The sequence below is a fragment of the Calonectris borealis genome, chromosome 6, assembly GCF_964195595.1.
Source record: "Calonectris borealis chromosome 6, bCalBor7.hap1.2, whole genome shotgun sequence".
In the NCBI taxonomy this organism is placed as follows: Eukaryota; Metazoa; Chordata; class Aves; order Procellariiformes; family Procellariidae; genus Calonectris; species Calonectris borealis.
This window is the reverse complement of record NC_134317.1, coordinates 31115900-31133898: the sequence shown is the minus strand read 5'-3', so window position 1 is coordinate 31133898 and position 17999 is coordinate 31115900. Positions and strand designations below refer to the sequence as shown.

General features: G+C 40.6%; 3 protein-coding genes across 20 annotated transcripts in view; 1 reads left to right on the top strand and 2 right to left on the bottom strand.

Moving 5' to 3' along the window:
* Positions 1-2418: 2418 nt before the first annotated feature.
* PPIL3 (peptidylprolyl isomerase like 3) lies at positions 2419-8472 on the bottom strand. 4 transcript variants are annotated; one of them, XR_012674148.1, is made up of 9 exons: positions 8342-8472; positions 7800-7847; positions 6690-6764; positions 5798-5891; positions 5064-5131; positions 4487-4605; positions 4035-4209; positions 3365-3630; positions 2742-2828 (listed from the first exon to the last, which is right to left on the bottom strand). XR_012674148.1 is itself a non-coding variant. In XM_075153561.1 (7 exons), exons 2-7 carry the CDS (start codon positions 7800-7802, stop codon positions 2702-2704), a joined length of 486 nt encoding a protein of 161 aa, XP_075009662.1. In that variant the 5' UTR covers positions 7803-7847; positions 8342-8472; the 3' UTR covers positions 2419-2701. The 4 variants fall into 4 exon arrangements, 3 of the variants coding, with proteins under 3 accessions (XP_075009662.1, XP_075009665.1, XP_075009664.1); XM_075153561.1 differs by lacking the exons at positions 3365-3630; positions 4035-4209 and having other exon boundaries at positions 2419-2828; XM_075153563.1 differs by lacking the exons at positions 2742-2828; positions 3365-3630 and having other exon boundaries at positions 3655-4209.
* Positions 8461-17999, top strand: part of NIF3L1 (NGG1 interacting factor 3 like 1) — a 23942-nt gene continuing 14403 nt past the window's right edge. For 3 of the 14 annotated variants that reach the window (XM_075153559.1, XM_075153555.1, XM_075153556.1), the window contains exons 1-6: positions 8561-8732; positions 8988-9431; positions 10171-10336; positions 10774-10900; positions 11281-11419; positions 12773-12856. In XM_075153559.1, the coding sequence (XP_075009660.1) occupies positions 8717-8732; positions 8988-9431; positions 10171-10336; positions 10774-10900; positions 11281-11419; positions 12773-12856 (976 nt within the window). In that variant the 5' untranslated portion in view covers positions 8561-8716. Of the gene's footprint in view, positions 8733-8987; positions 9432-10170; positions 10337-10773; positions 10901-11280; positions 11420-12772; positions 12857-13821; positions 14964-17210; positions 17274-17999 lie in introns of those variants that run through there. The other 11 variants (XR_012674146.1, XR_012674147.1, XM_075153558.1 and 8 more) reach the window with 8 other exon arrangements.
* Positions 16405-17999, bottom strand: part of LOC142083689 (hyccin 2) — a 79111-nt gene continuing 77516 nt past the window's right edge. For both annotated transcript variants that reach the window (XM_075153483.1, XM_075153486.1), the window contains one exon: positions 16405-17566. In XM_075153483.1, the coding sequence (XP_075009584.1) occupies positions 17480-17566 (87 nt within the window). In that variant the 3' untranslated portion in view covers positions 16405-17479. The remainder of the gene's footprint in view (positions 17567-17999) is intronic.

Here is a 17999-nt window from a genome sequence, read left to right as displayed (position 1 = left end):
GATAAAGCCCTGTACTCCCCCGGTTCTGCTACTCGGACTGATGCAGCTGCGTTTCACACGGTCACCACATTTTATGGTAACCCCGTATGCCTCATGGGGTAATTCAGTTAAAGTAGTTCTACTTAAGTAAACCAACTATGCAAAACCTTCAACCATTTCTTGCCAAGAACTTCGGAAGACAAGGAACATTATACTGAAGAAAAAAAAAAAATTCTAACCCTCATTTAAGAATGACTGCCAGAAGATTGCTTTTTCTTCAAGAGATTCTGAATTGCTAAATCATCTTTTTTTTCACCCTTGGTGATAAAGCCTATTACTTGTCTCTGTACTTCCCTAGACAAATTGTTAGAGGCTCTCAAAGCATCTACCCAGTCAGCTTTAAATCAACAGAAGTTTAAAGGACCACCTATGACTAACAAATTAAAGATGTCTTTGTAAATCATTGGCATTAAAAATATTTCCAAATAGTTGAATGCCTTTTTTTTTTTTTTCTGATGTCTGGTGATATCTTTTACTAGCCTTTAGTCATGTTTTTGAATCTGGACAGAACATAAATACCCACTGTAAAACAAAGAAACTAAATGCAATTCTTCAAGTAAGTGTACAGATCAGTCTTCGATACTCACAGAATGAAAAAAAAAAAAAATCCCTTCCACAAAACTAACCCTTGCTTCCTCTGCTGCTCACTACTACAGTACACGTGGCAGTTTAAGTCACAGCCACTCCTCTCGCCACCCCGTGCCTTGCTGCAGCCCTTCAGCCACCACCGCTCCCAGAAGGAGCTTTCAAGCCTGCCAGCCATGATCTATCAGTCGTCACCTCAGCAGAGCTAACCAAGCATCACGCCTGAAATTTGGTTCTCCAAAACCCCTAATAAGCAGTCAAACATCTCATGTGCAATCTAATTTATGTGGAAAAAGAGCATCTAAGGATAAAACAGTCCTGAAACACTACAACAGCCTATACACATCGGTTCCCTAAAACCCAATGCTTTTTCTATTCTGGGAAGGACTAAACCTTCTGAAACACTTCCAACCCTGATAAATAACCCTCCTTACTCTTTGTATTATTTTTTTTATTTTCCCAACTGACCTTGTGATCAACATACAATATGTACATTACATATGCAAGTTCGTCACTGTCCATAGATAACGCACCATTATTTTCTGTTTGTCCTTTGCTCCAGCTTAGACTACTGTTCCCAGCATGACATACCTCTAACACCAAAATGCCAGCAAAGGTCAGCGACAATCTAGAATATACATGATGAGACCCTCCATCACAGTCATAATGCACAACTGTTGTGTTAATGTACATATGTTTCTTTGCATGGGTAGATTTATTTCCACAGAACTCACCTTGTGGCCATAGTGTTTGCGATGAAGGACCAGACCGATGGAAGTAAACATAGGAGTTTATAAAGCACAAGTCGAGAACAGTACTGTCTGTGACATTTTTGCTATTTAAAGGATTATACATGTCACAAAAGTCCAAACAGCTGGTGACACAACAGCTGACTGTGTGCAAGAACTAAACTGCACATATGCTGTACTCAGCAACCGCCCACAAAATCACACACTTCCACAGCTGGGCTGCTTCCTACTCTTCTGTCTTGCTTTCTCTTCAACAAGTGGATGGGACCAACCCCACCATTATTTTTCCTGCTGTATTCCAGGTTCTCAGGGAGAACCTGGGAGAAGTTCAGTGCCACAAACAGGAAAACAGACATAATACAATTTTTAAAAGTTAGGATGTAATCCTGTCCCATAAGATCACTCTCCTTTCAATTCACACCTTTAGATAATGAAGAAAGGATCTAAATTTAATGTATCCTCCAGAAACGAAACAAAAGCTGTCTCTCTTATTTGTTCAACATCATCTTGGCCACAGCATTTTTTATTATTTTGGGTGTATCAGGATATTCTTGGTTATAAGTCTGACCACAGTCTTTTTGTCATTACTTTTTGTTGTGTTTACTCCCTACTGTTTGTGCAATAAAGTGATGAAAAACAAGTTACAGTAAATCCATGGTTACCTAGTTTCGATCAACAGCTATGTAAAGACACAAACACTTACTCTTTTATACCAAAAGTGTTGTACCAGAGGCAGAAGAGATTGTTTCCGATCTACCTTTTGGGGAGGCTGAAGAGGTTATCATTCCACCACAGCAGTACAAGAGCAAGCGCTCCTCTAAACACGGTCTTTAATCCTCTAGGAAAGAAAAGTTTCATCTATCTATGACACTGCTCTCACCTAGGCGAAAAAATTGCATATCTTACTCAATTTTCTAAAAACCAGTAAAGTAAGGAAGGTTAGAATTTACATGGGAAAGTTTCAGAAAACTGGTAGTATGAAATTGTTGCAAAGGACATTGTTTCAACATAGTATCACTACGAAAGATAAGGCAGAAAACAAAGATTTGCAAAAAAAATATATTTTTAAAAGTATTTTCTTATTTTACAAGTATAAAATGCAATGTTTAAAAATCAAAATCCTGGAAGATACTCTGGGAAAACTGGCTTGTAAAGCACAAGACTCCACTGTAACAACTCCCAAACAATGTCACAATTCCTGAAAATCCTGCATTCAATGAGCAAAGGTATGATCCAGCTCAAGTAACCCTTTCTAACAACACTTTAAACGCCACAATCCAGCAGTTGATCTGACCAATCTCTAAAGAACATGTCGAGGCACTCTGTGGCTACAGAGCAAAAGGGTTGGCATGAATTGTAATATCTTTAATGCGAACATCGTTAAGAGGTCGGTAGGTTTTCTCATTCACAGGCAGCTTCTCTAGCTCATCCAGGGTCTCCAAGCCATCAATAACTCTGGAAGAAAAGCAGAAGTGCTAAGAATCTCCTTCTAACGATTTATCAAAGCACTTTACAGTTAAGTATCATAGGGCAAGGACTTTGCAAGCAAATGAAACAAGTAAGACAGCCAAAACATTATATATGGCATATAATGTATTTTGAAAGGAAATATTAAGCATCCATGACAGATTCTGATAAAAAGTACAAATCAATTCTACTGACCTGACAGTATCATATTTTATACCAACCATAGCTGTATAAAGACCCTGGCCGCACTTTCTGGCAGACAGGGCTGACCGATCATAGTATAGGTTTAAGTAGCAGCAAGATACCGGCCATACTGAACTTCACTGTGGATTACTGAAATCCTATGGCTGGAAAATCAACTTCCAAATGTGAGATTATAATTTCTAACCTTCTGACTCAAAGACGAGATTGGACAGAATCATTAGTAACTGTGTAAATCTAATGGCACAAATACGTTTTGGCTTTCAGATTTCCTGTTCAGGCTGAAGAAGTGGCAAGAGAGATTCTTCTAATAAACCTCTTACTTTTTTGTTTAAATAACTAGCTCTGGTAAATCTTGCCAGTTTATTCCCCAGTAATGGACTTGGCAGAAAACACGTTGTGCTGTTCACAGTTCAATTCAGTGACATTCATCAACTCTTTGAATCTAGGATGCTGAATTCTGGGCCAGCAGGGACTGCATATGCTGTTTTGCTGATTCTGCAACTGGGGCAGGAGTATCTTAAACAGAAAATCTGGCAAAGTTCATCTGTCAGAGCCTCTACTCTTTTCTCTTTTCTAAGAAAGATGTCTTAAAAAAAAAAAAACAACTTTCAATCACACTTCTAAACAAACTCAGAAACTAAAGGAACACCTATACTTAGATGCCTATAAACAATACAAGTTGTAGAAAATAGTATTTTCACATTTCAATAGTTTCCTTTGAATATTTAACTCCACTTAATAAAGGCAACTTTTTCTCAGCAGATTCACTTGTACACTAGAGACTTTTTAACCACAAGCAAAAGAAAAGACATTACCATGATTTTAAGATAGAAAAAGCAGTATCTGAAAGACTCAAAAATTAAACATTTGCTTTAAGGATGATATATTATCAGTAGTGTCTATCCACGTAAGAATGTTTTAAAATAATGATGTATCTTAAACAATCTCATCTGATTTTACAAACTGTCAGTTCCGTGAGTTTTATCTGACCAACAGGAAGTTCCACGGGAACAGCAGCATGACTATGTCAGTAGCACACCCATCCCCAGCGCCAGTCCCAAATCAGATTCTTGCTTCTCAGTAGACCCTACAACTGTGCATCCAGTTGTTCTGGAGTTTGCTTAAAATGAGGCTGCATCCTTTTGGGCATGGATGAAAAGGCAAGCTGGAGTAACTAGTGGGGTTAAAAAAAAAAGAGAAGAAACAAAAAAAAGCTCCATTCTTGAAGTAATTTTTAATATGCCTATCTCCACTGAATTCCCTACTACTAAAAAAAATGAAGCAGCATTTTGCAGCAACTAATTCTGGTGACAGTGCAAGAGGATACATTTACACATACACATTCAATATTTTAAAGAGTTTTAGAACTAGAAGCTTCTAAATATGCATTGCACGTGTCCTTCACACGCTATGATAAGGAAGCATGCAGTTGGATCACTCACTTCCCAAAGACAGTGTACTTCATGTCTAGGTGCGGTTGCTTGCCGTAAGTGATGAAGAACTGCGATCCGTTGGTATTCGGACCATTGTTTGCCATTGAAACTACCCCACGGACACTGTGCTGAAAGAGGGGAAAAAACTCAACATGAATACACATCTGTGAAAGCAGGACTTTAACCTGTACAAAGTGCGCTGTGACTTAGTACTCTGCCTCAATACCGTTATTAAGAACAAATCTTGGTTGCTAATATATTCCATCACAGTCCATAATCACCTCCTCAAAATTGCTCTTACAATGAAAAATTACTTCTTTGCCTTCAGTGCATGAAAAATACTTCGCTACAAATTCTTTCTACTTCTGTTCTCAGTGATAAAAACCCTCAAACCTAACTTGCCAAGTACAGAAATGCCTGTTAGTATTTTAATAATAAGTTTTCATTCCCTTTATTGCAGGATTATACTTTGCTTCACAATTACAAAAGAGGTATTTAATACAGTACAGCACAATGCTGATCGTTCTCCAACCTGTAAAGAAAATTCACATGAAAACATAACTGTGTATTGAGAGCACAGAAATACCTTTAGGTATTCACTGAATTCATCTTCAAACTTCTTGCCCCAGATGCTGTTACCTCCTTTCCCAGTGCCTGACAAAGAAGCACCACAATAGATTAATGGATTTTCAGACTGAAAAAATCCAGAAATGATGTACTGCTATAACATTTTATAACAAAGACCCTACATAGACTGTAATTCATTTGAGGCAGGGATCGGGTTCTCATGTCTTGATACTGAGCAGACATAACTCTGTATAAGGAACACCTATTAAGTAGCCAAACAAAACACTGACATACCCTCAAATTAAATTCAGTATGAGTACAAACATACTGACACAGTTGAACATAGTTGAATCAGATTTTCTCCCAAACAGTTGACACTGTCTGGGACATTTTCCCCAAATGCTTTAGAGGCAGTGTAGCCTTTCAGGCAGAAACCAGAGAAACCACAGTAGCAACAGCTGGTAAGCCAGCAGAACCATCACATTTAGTGGAAACAGCTGACAAAACTAAAGTTTGTAGAATGCTTTACTACTGCATGATTATTTAGAACTAGAGTAACAGCTGCTCTTCTGCAAGCTCACCACAGAAAACTAATCTCATCATAAAAACCTCTATCGACAATACAACAATTCTTGTATTTTATTTTTACTTTATTTACATTTTTGTTTTAATATTCATACTTATAATTTCTTTATATTTCTTAATTTTTTTTTTGGCACATTTTTCTAGAGAGACCCTGACAGAAGAATTTACCTAATGGATCCCCTGTCTGAACCATGAAGCCCTTTATATTCCGGTGAAATACGCAGCCATTGTAGTAGTTACTAGCACAAAGAGCCAGGAAATTCTAAGGAAATGAAACAAACCATATTAACAAACAATTCGGAAATAGATCCTCTTACTAAAATGACAGCATTGGCAGGACCAAGACTAGCCCTTTTGCCTCTGTTTTGCATTGTGACCATGTGGATTCCACAGAGTACTGCCACAGAATAGTCATAAACAAATTATAGTTAATATGCTCCTTTGACACTCTCACAGATACAAAGGATTTTAAATAAAGCTTACAGCACAAGGTTGTCTGACCTCAGGAACAAACAAGAAGCCTGAGACATGCTCAGAAGTATCGCTTCCATTAAACATTTTTATTTTGTAAATGCGGTTTTGTAATCAGTAACTTCATGCCTCAGCTTTGTTAGTTAAAAAGTAAATTATTTCAATTTAAGCTTATGTTTATTGCAGAAAGGAAAACGTGGGACCTCTGACAAACTGGGAGTGATTCTCACTCTTTTAAATTAAAATGAAATCTGTGTGAGCATGAGCAAACCCAGGGAAATTTGGGAATCCCAAGCCACGTGCAAAGGACAAAGGGCAAAGGACACTTTGGGAGATGATAGAACTTGGAGAGAAGCGGCCCTTATCTGTTGAGAAACAGGTACCAAAGCTCTAGGCAGTGTGGCACAGTGCACAAGGATATAGTACACAAGTTCCACAAGTGGAATAGGCACTGTACCAGCTTAAAATGTTAGTATTCCATTACATGAAAAGATGAATTGCAAAAGCCACTTCACCTCCCCTACAGTCTTCACTATTTCTACTGCTTTGTTTCAACATTAGGCAATCCCACTCCTGTTACTTGACTTACTTCGCAAGTCTTTGGTGTACGCTCACAGAACAATTCAATTTTAATATCTCCTACATCAGTATGCAGCGTGACAGCCTGAGCAAGAGGCAGAAAATAATAATTAAATCAACAATGAAATACTAACAGACTCAGTTTTATTTCCCACTCCCACCAAGAACATAAGCAAGTTCCCACTGCATATAACCACTGTTTCAATATTTGGCCATAGGCAAAGCTACTGTCACACAACTTCCACATTTCCAGTGAAATCACCAGAAAGCACTTAGTTTCATTTAGTTTCAGGACAAATCAAGTTCGCCGTGGTAATGCAGAAGGTCTGTTTCATGCTGTCACACTCCAGAGATACATTATTCACTTGCAAACTGGACCTACTCAGTCACTTAACTGCAAAGTTGAAGAATCAAGGTTTTATCTATTTCAGATGATAGTGTGGTGCACATAGCTCACTGGTTCACAACCAGAGAAACAACTGATGCGTGTTACTTGCCTGCAGCCCTTTGAGCAATAAGGCTAGTTCTGAATGGCAATGTATATAAACTGCCTTGACAAACAAGCAAATCTACAAAATTACCCACTTTCCTTCAGAATTTATAAATAACCTTCATAAAATTTAAAATGGCAGTTACCCAGCCACCTAAGCAAATGTATGTCTATAGGCCCAATATATCACGGTACTCACATGGAAAGTGCTAAACTATGCAAAAACGATTACTGTGGGGCTATACTGGGGATAAGTATACAGGAAAACTATTTCCCGATTTGCTAAACTTTTAAAAGCCTGCAAAAGAAGGTTACATACACTCAAGCAGGGCTATGTGCTTGCAACTTGAATAATGCTTCCGTGGTAAAAGAAACCAAAATTACCAAATATTAGCTAAAGTAGGATTAAAATTGAAAGTCTAATTATATTTTAGACTGATGTAAACTGACCTATATTCCTTTTCACAATACCTTGTTAAATGTCTGAAATGAAAACCTAAATTTTTCATTACAAATTCTTCACAGCATCAGAGTAAAATGTGTAATCCTTTGAGATGCAGAGCAGCTATTCACTTTCCAAGAGATGACCATTTCAGAAAGAATGAATATATAAAGTGCTATTGTTCTCACCATCTCTGCTTATCAGAAAGCTGAGGTAGATTTATATACAGCGATTTCCTGCAAAGAAAACATATGAAATTTGTTGTTTTTTTCCCACCAATACCCAATTCTTTTTGATTTTAAAATATTTGTGTGGTTGTATGCTTTTACACCACACAGTTTTACAATGCCATTCAAGTGACTCCGTGGATGTTTTACTTGCATTATACAACTACACAGCATAGAAAGGAGTAGAACAAAATAGCTTAGAGAAAGGGCGTGGGGGCAAAAGAACCATCCCAAGGGCCGTCCGCGCTCACGGCAACCCACCCGCCCTCGGCTCCTATCTGACCAACGACAGCTTGGGGCTATCGCTCCTTTTCTGCCGGTTTGAGGTACTTCCACCGAAAATCCACGCACAGGACGCGTGGACTCCGCTCGCCCGCCGTCCCCATCGCTGCAGGGCGCGGCCCGGCGAGCGACTCTGTCAGGCGGCACGGCCCCGCTGCCCCGTGCTCCCACCGCCTCGGCGCCTTCACCCTCGCCCGGCCACACGGAGGCCTCGCACAAACCTGCCGAGGCTGGACCCAAACCCAGCGCCCGCGGCCGGGAAGCGGCTCCCCGGCTCCCCTCAGGCGGGCAAGAAGGGGCTGGACCGCCCTCGCCGCAGCTCACGCCCGGCACGGCGCCGAAAGGCCGTCCCCAAGCCCCGCTAGCGCGGCGGAAGCGGCGGGGCCGGGCGCAGGCTCCGCCCCGCGGCTCTGGCCCTGCTGCGGCATGAGGTGAGTGCGGGGCCCCGCGGCGGCTGGGGGCCGTTCCCGGCGGACAGGGCGGAGGCCGCTGGCGGTGCCCCAAGGCCGCCCGTCCCGGTCCCGCTTGCTCGCCGCTCGAGAAGCAAACGCTTCTCCGGTTGGATTCCGCGGGTCGGTTTTAGTGCGTGAGGATGGATGAAGTGTAAGTTCCGTACGTTTCTTGCACGACTCTACAGGGTCGTTTATGGTGTCTCACCGTGAGAGCCCCGGAGGCAGGGAGGGTGTGCCCGCCGCCGGCGCCCCGTTACAGGGCGGCGCGCCTCCGAATGCGGTGGCTGCTGGGGGGAGGCCGGGCCGCGCTCCCCTCTGTCAGTGGGGCGGCATTCGCAGCCTGAACACTCTTGACTGCTGTTTCGGCCAGTGAATTACCTAGGCTTATTCCTGCCTTTTTGTACCCCCTCTACAGATAGCTGCATGCTGCTGCCTGGCACACAGCTGGTTCGCCGGCCTCTCCGCTGCATCCGTGCCTGGGGCTGCCTGCCCTCACGCTCCCTCATGAATCTCAGGGAGCTCGTTTGTGCCCTGAATGACTTTGCATCCCTGTCTCTGGCTGAAAGCTGGGACAATGTGGGGTTGCTGGTGGAACCAAGTCCTCCCCACACTGTGAACACCCTTTTCCTCACTAACGATCTCACTGAGGAGGTGATGGAAGAGGCAGTGCAGAAGAAGGCAGACCTTATTCTTTCTTACCACCCTCCTATATTCACACCACTCAAGAGAGTAACGTGGAAGACCTGGAAGGAACGGCTGGTGGTCCGAGCCCTGGAGCACAGAATCGGGATTTACTCTCCGCATACGGCGTACGATGCCATACCTCACGGAGTCAACGACTGGCTAACAAAAGGACTTGGTGAGATGCTGTTAAACAAAAAAAAAGGTTAAAATTACTCATCAGTATATGCTATTTTATGTGGGGACCTTCCCTCATTTTCCTTTCTTCCAGCTTTTACAGGTATGATTTGAGGACTTTTTTTTTCTTTTTTTTTTCCCCCAGTATTCTTCTAATACTTCTAAATACCCTAAACATATTTTAGGGAATTTATCTTGGTGAGGTATACCAGATACAAACACTAGAGGACATCTTCAGACACATGACTGTACTATTGGATGTAGCTGGAACTCGTGCAGCATATTTATTGCCCATCTTGGGTGCAAAGTTTAGACCACTGATTTTAAATCACCACCTTTAATTTATAAAGTACAAGATCTCATTGTTTGCAAAGGACTTAGGGTATCTGAAATTCTTTTAGATTTTTATCCTGTATTGTGGCTCATAAATGGAAACAGCTATGTCTTTTCCAGGCTGATTTACAAACCAGAAACTATTTTGGTTTTGTATAATTCTTAGGATTAGAAAATGCATGGTATTAAGAATGACAAATAATATATATCCATCAACTCCTTTGCACTTAAAATAAACTGTGCCTAATGGAGACAACAAGGCAAGAAGTCCTCAGTTCTGATCAGGGAAAATGGATTCAAGTGCAAAATTTGCATCTTTTTGTTGCATCTCTTTAGGGTATGTGCTAAATCAGTATTAGGATACTTATCCAACTTTATAAAACAGCAATTTTGTACTGTTTTCTCAGGTGCCTGTACTTCCGTCCCACTGCATCCATCAACTGCGCCAAGCTATCCAGCTAAGGGCACTCACCGGGTAGAATTCTGTGCAGACAACACTGAGCATCTGGACACGGTCCTGTCCAAAATCAAAGACATCCAAGAGATCTCCTGTCTCGCTACTCTCCCTGCCAGGTATTTGCTTCACTCTCTAATGTTATTTGAAACAATAAGTTGCTGGAATTGTATTTTACTGTTGTAATCACTTTGTTCCTCTGTGCATTGCTGCTATTTTTTTCAGCAACAGATCTAGAAACTTAAGGAATAATTATCCATTTCTGATCAATCTATGTTATACTAAATGGTAACAGCAACTCAGTGTAGCATCACATAGATTAGAGGTGGTAAAGAAGAGTATTAACAGGAAATTTGATGAGGACAGTTGAATTAAATTCCCATATCTGTTTCTTCCAAGAGAGTAGACTAGACTGGGCTAGGCTATTACAATGCCGCCTTTTTTCCTTTTTTTGTGGTAGAATAGCCACTGGGATAGAATAGCTTTGTTTTATGTTAATAATGATGCTGAAATTTTATGTAGTTTCTTAGCAAGCACCAAGCATATCTTTCCTCAGGGTTGAAGGTGAGGAGCAAACACGAGTCAGTTTGAACTGCTCTCAGAAAGCACTGTTGGAGGTGGTGGCATTACTGTCCCAGAACAGCCTTCTTTATCACAAGACCGAGATTCTCTTATTACAAAAGGTAACAAAATTACGTTATTACTTCCAGTGAATATATTACTTGTGTGAGCTGAGTGCCCTAAACACTGAAATCCAGGAGTCGGTAGCATCAAAGGTTTCCTATGCTACCCCATCAGTGCTCTGAAATACTGGCCTGTAGGGATTTGAAGCCACGCACATTTTCCAAAACAATGAAAATAGCTGTGTGGCCTGTACTAATTCTTAAACCAGTTCCAATAGCTACTGTAGTTAGTATGTTACATTTGAGAACGTCACATATGTATTTTTTCATGAAGTTCAGAGGCATTCCTGAATGCTCAATATACTCATCTTTGTACAGTACAGAAAGCAATGCGAACTTCTGGAGTCCGCTTTCTCACAGTAATTTTAATTTCTTTTCAGCCTCTTCTTCCCCATACTGGAATGGGACGTCTGTGCACACTGAGCGAGCCAGTCTCCTTGTCAGACTTAATTGAGCGTATCAAAAGCCACCTAAAATTACCCCACGTCCGCTTAGCCGTGGGAATGGGCAAGACACTAGGTAAACAGGCCTGCAAGTAGAATTCCAGGAAGACAAAGAGTGTGAGTGTGTGCATGAGTGTGTGAAATACTGCTGCCTTGGGTTTACTTCCAAGTAGTACGAAGCACTGTTAAAGACAAAACCCAGCATTTTAGAATTTACATGATACAATTATGCAAAAAGAATCTCATCTGTATTTTTAATTGGAAGTTCTGTATTATGCTGGTTGTCACTGTGAAGAAGGGACAGTACAGGTCGAATACAAGACATCCCTTTTCATAATTTGTATAATGACTTAAGATTTTTCCACCCCCAGGATATCAGACGCAAATATGTACCATTTCATTGTACACTCCCTTTTGTGACTGAATGTTAAATTTGAAAGCACCTTAAAATAGTAAGATGCTTTATGGTATCCTTATGAACATGTAACCATCCATGTTTTGATGAAAGAGAAATAGTGGCAAAGAAGGTGAACCATCCTAGCCCAAACAGTGGGTCACTAGCAAAACGTGGAGCAAGCGTCCTCTTATCCCAGTTCCCTATCCTAATCTCCAAGAAGCACAGCTATTAAAATTTTTGAGAGCAAATTTGTTGAGAACTCTTTGTAAATTATGAGACAGAAGTCTTGTTAGAAGCCTTTTATACTATCAATTGCACTAAAAAAAGCCGACTATTTTGAAGCCTCTCATTATGGTGTGGGATTGTAGTGGTGTGACTCCACTTAAATCAACAGTAATTACATGGCAACATACTGTAAAACCTTAATAGAATTTGAAAACTCCTCTCTGTGTCGTGTGTCCTCTCTCCCTAGTGAATGTAATATATATGGAGAATTAAATTTCTTGTCACTACCACATATGTAATAGCTTGAAATCAGCAATCATAGCACACGGGCAAATTTTCAATGGCATGGAGCGGCTCTCAGCTTGCATGGAGATTGGCCTTCTGAGAGCCAGAAGTTAGAACCCAGTATATCTCAGAGGCAAAATGCTGCCTTAGTGGCATCATTAGTTGGAAAACTAATGATGGTGGAACATGAGAGTCCTAGAAAGAGTAGCAGCCTATTAAAGGGTTCAGAAACCTAACTAAATAACACCTCACTAGGAGAGAACTAGCCAGCAGCCAGCCTCCATGCTGTAGTTTTCTGCAAACTTTCCTACCTACCCCTTGAAAAAATCTACACATCTATTTGGTACACAGAGGATTTTGCTGTATTATCAGAGATGTTATAGGCCCATGAGTCTTTCAAACTGACAGATGTGTCTCTTCCTCCAACAAATTTACATTGACCCTAAAATCAAGGTAGTAGTTATTGTGAAACAATTAATAGCAATACTGAGGAGTTTAACTGTGGCACCTTGTATCATGCAGAATCGCCAGTGAAGAAAGCTGCCCTGTGTGCTGGTTCTGGGAGCAGCGTCCTGAAGGGCATGGAAGCCGACCTCTATCTCACAGGTAAAAGATTGTGTTGCTGTTTCGTTATCTTTATAAAAATAGTCACTAGAAAAAGAACAAGGAAAAAAGAAGAGTTGACTGGTTGTTGAAAGATTGGGCCAGAGTTACCTGTTATAATTGAGAAACAATCAGTTAGTTATTGGAATGATAGAAGAATAACATTAAAGTAGAGATATTGTGGATCGGATGGCTGTGTGGCACAGTGAAGATTATTTTAATTAAAACATTGCTATACACGCATTATTTCAACACAAAATCAGTGTTGATGGCAGTCTGTTGCAACCTTCAGTGTGTTTCTTCTTTGGCAAGATACAAGGTATTTCCTCAGTTCCCTACAGAATTCCCTAATGGAAAATAGAGTATAACATAGTCTACAGAATCTTCCAAAGGAACCCCATAGCGTATCTGACCAAAGGGACACTTACCCCTTTTCTGACAGTGGGACAGCTACTCCTTACAGCTTGCTCAACAACGTGAAGGCTGCCATGCATTCTGTAGTACTTAATTCGAGCAAGTTCTTTGGCAAGGCATGTCCCATCTCCCCCTTATATACAGCCCTGCAGAGCTGACCCTTGGACAACTTCTTCGCAAGACTTCCCAATTGCTGTCCTCCATCACAGCAACCCACATGACATCCAGACAGTCCAATTCCAAACCACTCTGCACACTCTTATTTCCTGCCCAGAGTGGCAGAATCTACCCCTATTCAAAGAGGGCAAGGAATTTCTGTGGTTTTGTCTCAGTTGTGTACATGGGATATCAGCTGAAAGTCCATCAAGGGACACCAGAGTAGGAGTGTTCCACGTTCGTATACTGAGCAGATGGTGTTGCATTCCCCCTTATAGGCTATATCCCCTGTTTCGTCTTCCCAGCTTTTAGCTAGGATTCTGCATACATTGCAAAGAACTGGTTACCTAAACTGTACTGTTAGTGATCTACATGGCATTTCTTTCTCAAAATGGCAGGAGAGATGTCCCACCATGACGTTCTGGATGCAGTTGCCAATGGAATAAGTGTTATTCTGTGTGAGCACAGTAACACTGAGCGAGGCTTCTTGTCAGAGCTGCGTGACATGCTAGCTATCCACCTACAGAACAAAATCCACATAATTGTGTCTGAGAAAGACAGAGATCCCCTCCAGGTGGCATAGGGAAAAAATAAGGAGTGAGAGAATTCAGTCAAGAGTTTCATTTTATCTAGCACAGAGCTATCCAAAGGCAAGCTTAATGAAGATGCTCTGAATTGGTTTCATACAGAATGATTGTACTGTATGTTCTTTCAAAGTTTGGGATATACTTTGTCATCTGTCAGATAAATAAATGCTTGGTTTGGGCTACAGAAAGCTGATTTACTCAATTACTGGGCTGCACTTGAATAAATTTACTGTTACTACATACTCTTATTAGATATATTTGATAACCATAATACTCGAGGATTGGTTTGGGTAAAATGTAGGAACCTGACTTATCTCCAGTTTTAAGCTTACACAGCAATTCTACCCCACTGCAGTTGTGTCGAATCATGTAGGTACAAGTCACTGATATGTTAGCTAATAAATCTCCTGATAAGAGTTAATGAAAGGGTGTGGATCACCCATTTGCATTAACAGTTTTATTAAGACGCCACTCATATGCAAGTACAGAACACAAGTCAGGTATTTGGTACTAGTATTCAATAGCACAATCTACCATTAATGCACACCTTTAAGGCTTTTTAATAGAGGGACTCTCATTTTAAAAAGCTTTGGAAGGTTAAAACTCAACTCCTTAACAAAGCTGTAAATTAATTTAATGTGCCTTTGCTACCTTCTTTTAAAAACAGTTTCTGTAACTATGGTTCTTAATTACACGATTACTAAAACTGAACAAGTAGCCTTTTCACCACTGATAATGCTTGGGTTTTATTTTTTAAGTTAGGTTTTTTGTTGTTTTTTTTTTTTTAAGAAAAAAAATCTCCCAGTTGCATACCTTACCATAGCTGGATTATGTGCACACCAGAAGACTATTTAAACAAAATGAAAATACTTCCATTGCAAATTTGTAAAGATTTTGGCACCATCCTTTAAGTTAATAAAACTGGCTCATCAAGCAATGTCTTTACCGCATAAGTGCATACGTCTTGTTCCACTTACATTTAAGTGCAAAGAGATGACTCCAGTATTATCTGAAGCTACTGAGGCTATATAAAGGCCATCATTCTTATCAATACCATGAAGACCTCTCAGTAAGCCGAGGAACAGGAAGTGGGAAGAAATTTCTTCTTTCCCAAGTAAAGGAAACGACTGTAGAAGTGATCCCTCCAAATCCAACAGTTCTGTATTGCTGTAGAAGACATTAAAATGCTACTACCTTAGTACATACACAGAATTCAGGAGACACAAAATTAATGCATAGATGGGGTAATTGTCCAGAAACAGCATGAAATCAGGATAAAATACTTTTAATGCAAATCCCACAGGAATTAATTCACAGTAATTTTCTTTAACTTGCATGCTTGCATCACAGAATCGGCAGCAGCCAAAAACTGATTCAAACTTAACCTTCTCTTAGCAGATGCGTGGTGTCTCCTGCAACCCTCCTCTTGGCCTGTATGGGCATCTGGTAGTCTACCAAAACCGTTAGCAGATAACTCTGAACTCAGGATGATTATAGCACTTCATTCAAGTAAATTTCACATCTAGAAAACCTGATGTAATTGCACTGAAATGCACCACGGTATCACTATCTGTAAACACATTAGGTGGTGTCTTCCATATATATTCAGATTATAAATTAAATCTTGAGTTTCATAGGAACTGTGGAGAGAGTCAGAGGACTGCAAAATAGGGTGTGGTTGCTGCTTAGCTATAATACTTTTTAAGTTTTTCCAAGAACACATCTTTTGAAGTGGCAGAGTTCTTGTTCTTGAACTCTATACCTAACTTACAGAACTTGGGTAGGACACAATGCCTTGATCCCAGTTTTAGTGATTCTGACGGTAGCCTAAGTGGCAATAGGCAGGATCTGATGCATTTTGCAAAGTTTTGGAATTGCAGCCTGTAAAATGCAGATGCAGGTGCCACCAAAAGAGAATGTTAGTTGGAAAATGTTCTGGGGGAGGAAGCTGGAGAGTACTACTGGCATGTACCAGTCTTCCCCATCAGACTCTCCAGCAAAGCTAATTAGGTCCTATATTTGAAGAATCAAATTGTCAGTGGGATAAGTAGATACTGCATTTTCAATACAAACAAAAGTCAGGCTGTAAACCTCTGTCTGTTGCTTCTGTCAGTGAGGAGTTGACCAGGTAACAATATTATTCCGTGTGATGTTTTGGTTCTCTTCAAAAGCTATATATTGGTATTAAAAGGCAGGCAAACTATATTTAATTTTGATACCTTACAAGAAACAATATAAAATATTTTTACGAATTAGTTTGAAATCTTCTGCACGCTGCATGAGGATTTGCACAGATATTTGACATAATAATGAAAATGAGTCTTTCACACAACTGCCAGAAGGATCTCTATCTTCCTATAACATAAAAAGATTGTGGAAGACAAGACAAGCTAATGAAAATTTAATAAAGTACTTTATTTGATTGATTAGAACTATTACAACATTGAGCTGTAACACAGCTACCAAATATAGCTCAGACATACAGAGTCCTGACTGAAGTCTGGCTGGCAGACTACCCTTGATGGAACTATAGGGCTTACTCCCACGTATCTGAGAAAAAAAGTGAAGAAAAGCTGTCAAAACTTCAGCAATCTCCCAACCTCTAAGGGCTTAAAAAAAGGGAGACCTTACAAGTGGCATTTAAGGCCTTCTCCAGGATCAGTGGACGCTCCTGACGTAAAAAATACATATATACAATCAAACTTTTAAAAATAAACAAAAAAATTTCACAGCCTCTTCATATTCCTGGATTGCAACTCGGAAAGTAGATGAAAGAAGCTGGATCCTCTCACCCTCACCAACAGGCAATGACTTGAGTCCATCACAATTTTGATTATCTAAATCTTCTTATAAAAGGATTTGGGTTTGGGGCAAGTCCTTCAGTTCTATTGCCAGAATTTAATAAGTTACCCACAGTGTCCCAAACCCACTAGTATTCTCCTTTGCTCATGCAGTCAAGGCAGGTCTCTTAGCATTATAAATCTTGGCTTCTTCATACACCGGAAGCTAGTCTTGTCTAACTGGTAAAGGAGTACTGGAAAGCACTCAGTTGAGAAAAGTTGCACCACTAGTACAAACTAAAGCTCTGACCATCTAGTGATTTGCACTTCTCAAGTAAATTGCTCCAATCAAACCCTCGTGTCTGGTGAGGTAGAGAGCAGAAGGCACAAAATTACTGAGTTTGTTTTTCTGGCTGTAAGGTTGGCTGCATAGATATGAAGAAGGCATCATTTGAGCTAAGAGACAAAGCAGACAAATCTAACTACAGAGCAAGAAATGCCTTGCTTACCGAAGTCATCATTCCAAACTACCTGGAGTAGTTGAACAACGAGCATCATTCATTACAATTATTACATTTCAGTAAGTAGTCCAGCAGCCTTGGGGTTGGAGGGAGAGAGATCTGAGTATAGGCCTCTCTCCAGCAGCCCTTGAGAGCAATTGCCGTAGACGCTTTGAGAACAGAGAGACGTTATACATCTTCATCCTCTTTCTCTAAGAAGTCGGTCAAGGTACTGTCATCTACAGGAATTAATAAGTATTCCACACCATCAGCTCCCTGAGAACAGACATGCATACACATTCTGTTAACACCAGTGCACAGTGCAGTGCAAGCCACTAGATAGCACTGCAATGCTAACATTTATTTGCAGTCTGGGTGAGAGCTGGCCAGCATTCAGAAGGACTACATTGCTAAAAACCAGGAATATTTCACTAGAGCAACACTGGAAATGCACAAATACTGAGAAAAGTCAGTATATGAGAAATCTGCTGGTGGGCTATGCTAGTCTGACACTACACAGCTCCTCAACACAGTGTTCCCGTATCTAGTACTGCTATACTGCCTCATTATTAGCACTAGCCTGCATTCTTCCCTCGTGCAAATACAGGTAACTATTGGAAGCAGGCTGGCAGGCTCCAGAGTCCGTTACTTCTCAAGGTCTTCAGGAAGAAGAGACCTGTAGGTTGCTGAGTAACCAAAGCACACTGCA

Excerpts from the sequence above, each read along its gene's own strand:
- PPIL3 (XM_075153561.1), bottom strand. Across the intron at positions 5,892-6,689 it reads GTACACCAAAGACTTGCGAA|AATTTCCTGGCTCTTTGTGC; the intron begins GTAAGTCAAGTA and ends TCATTTCCTTAG. Across the intron at positions 4,606-5,063 it reads AATTCAGTGAATACCTAAAG|CACAGTGTCCGTGGGGTAGT; the intron begins GTATTTCTGTGC and ends CCCCTCTTTCAG.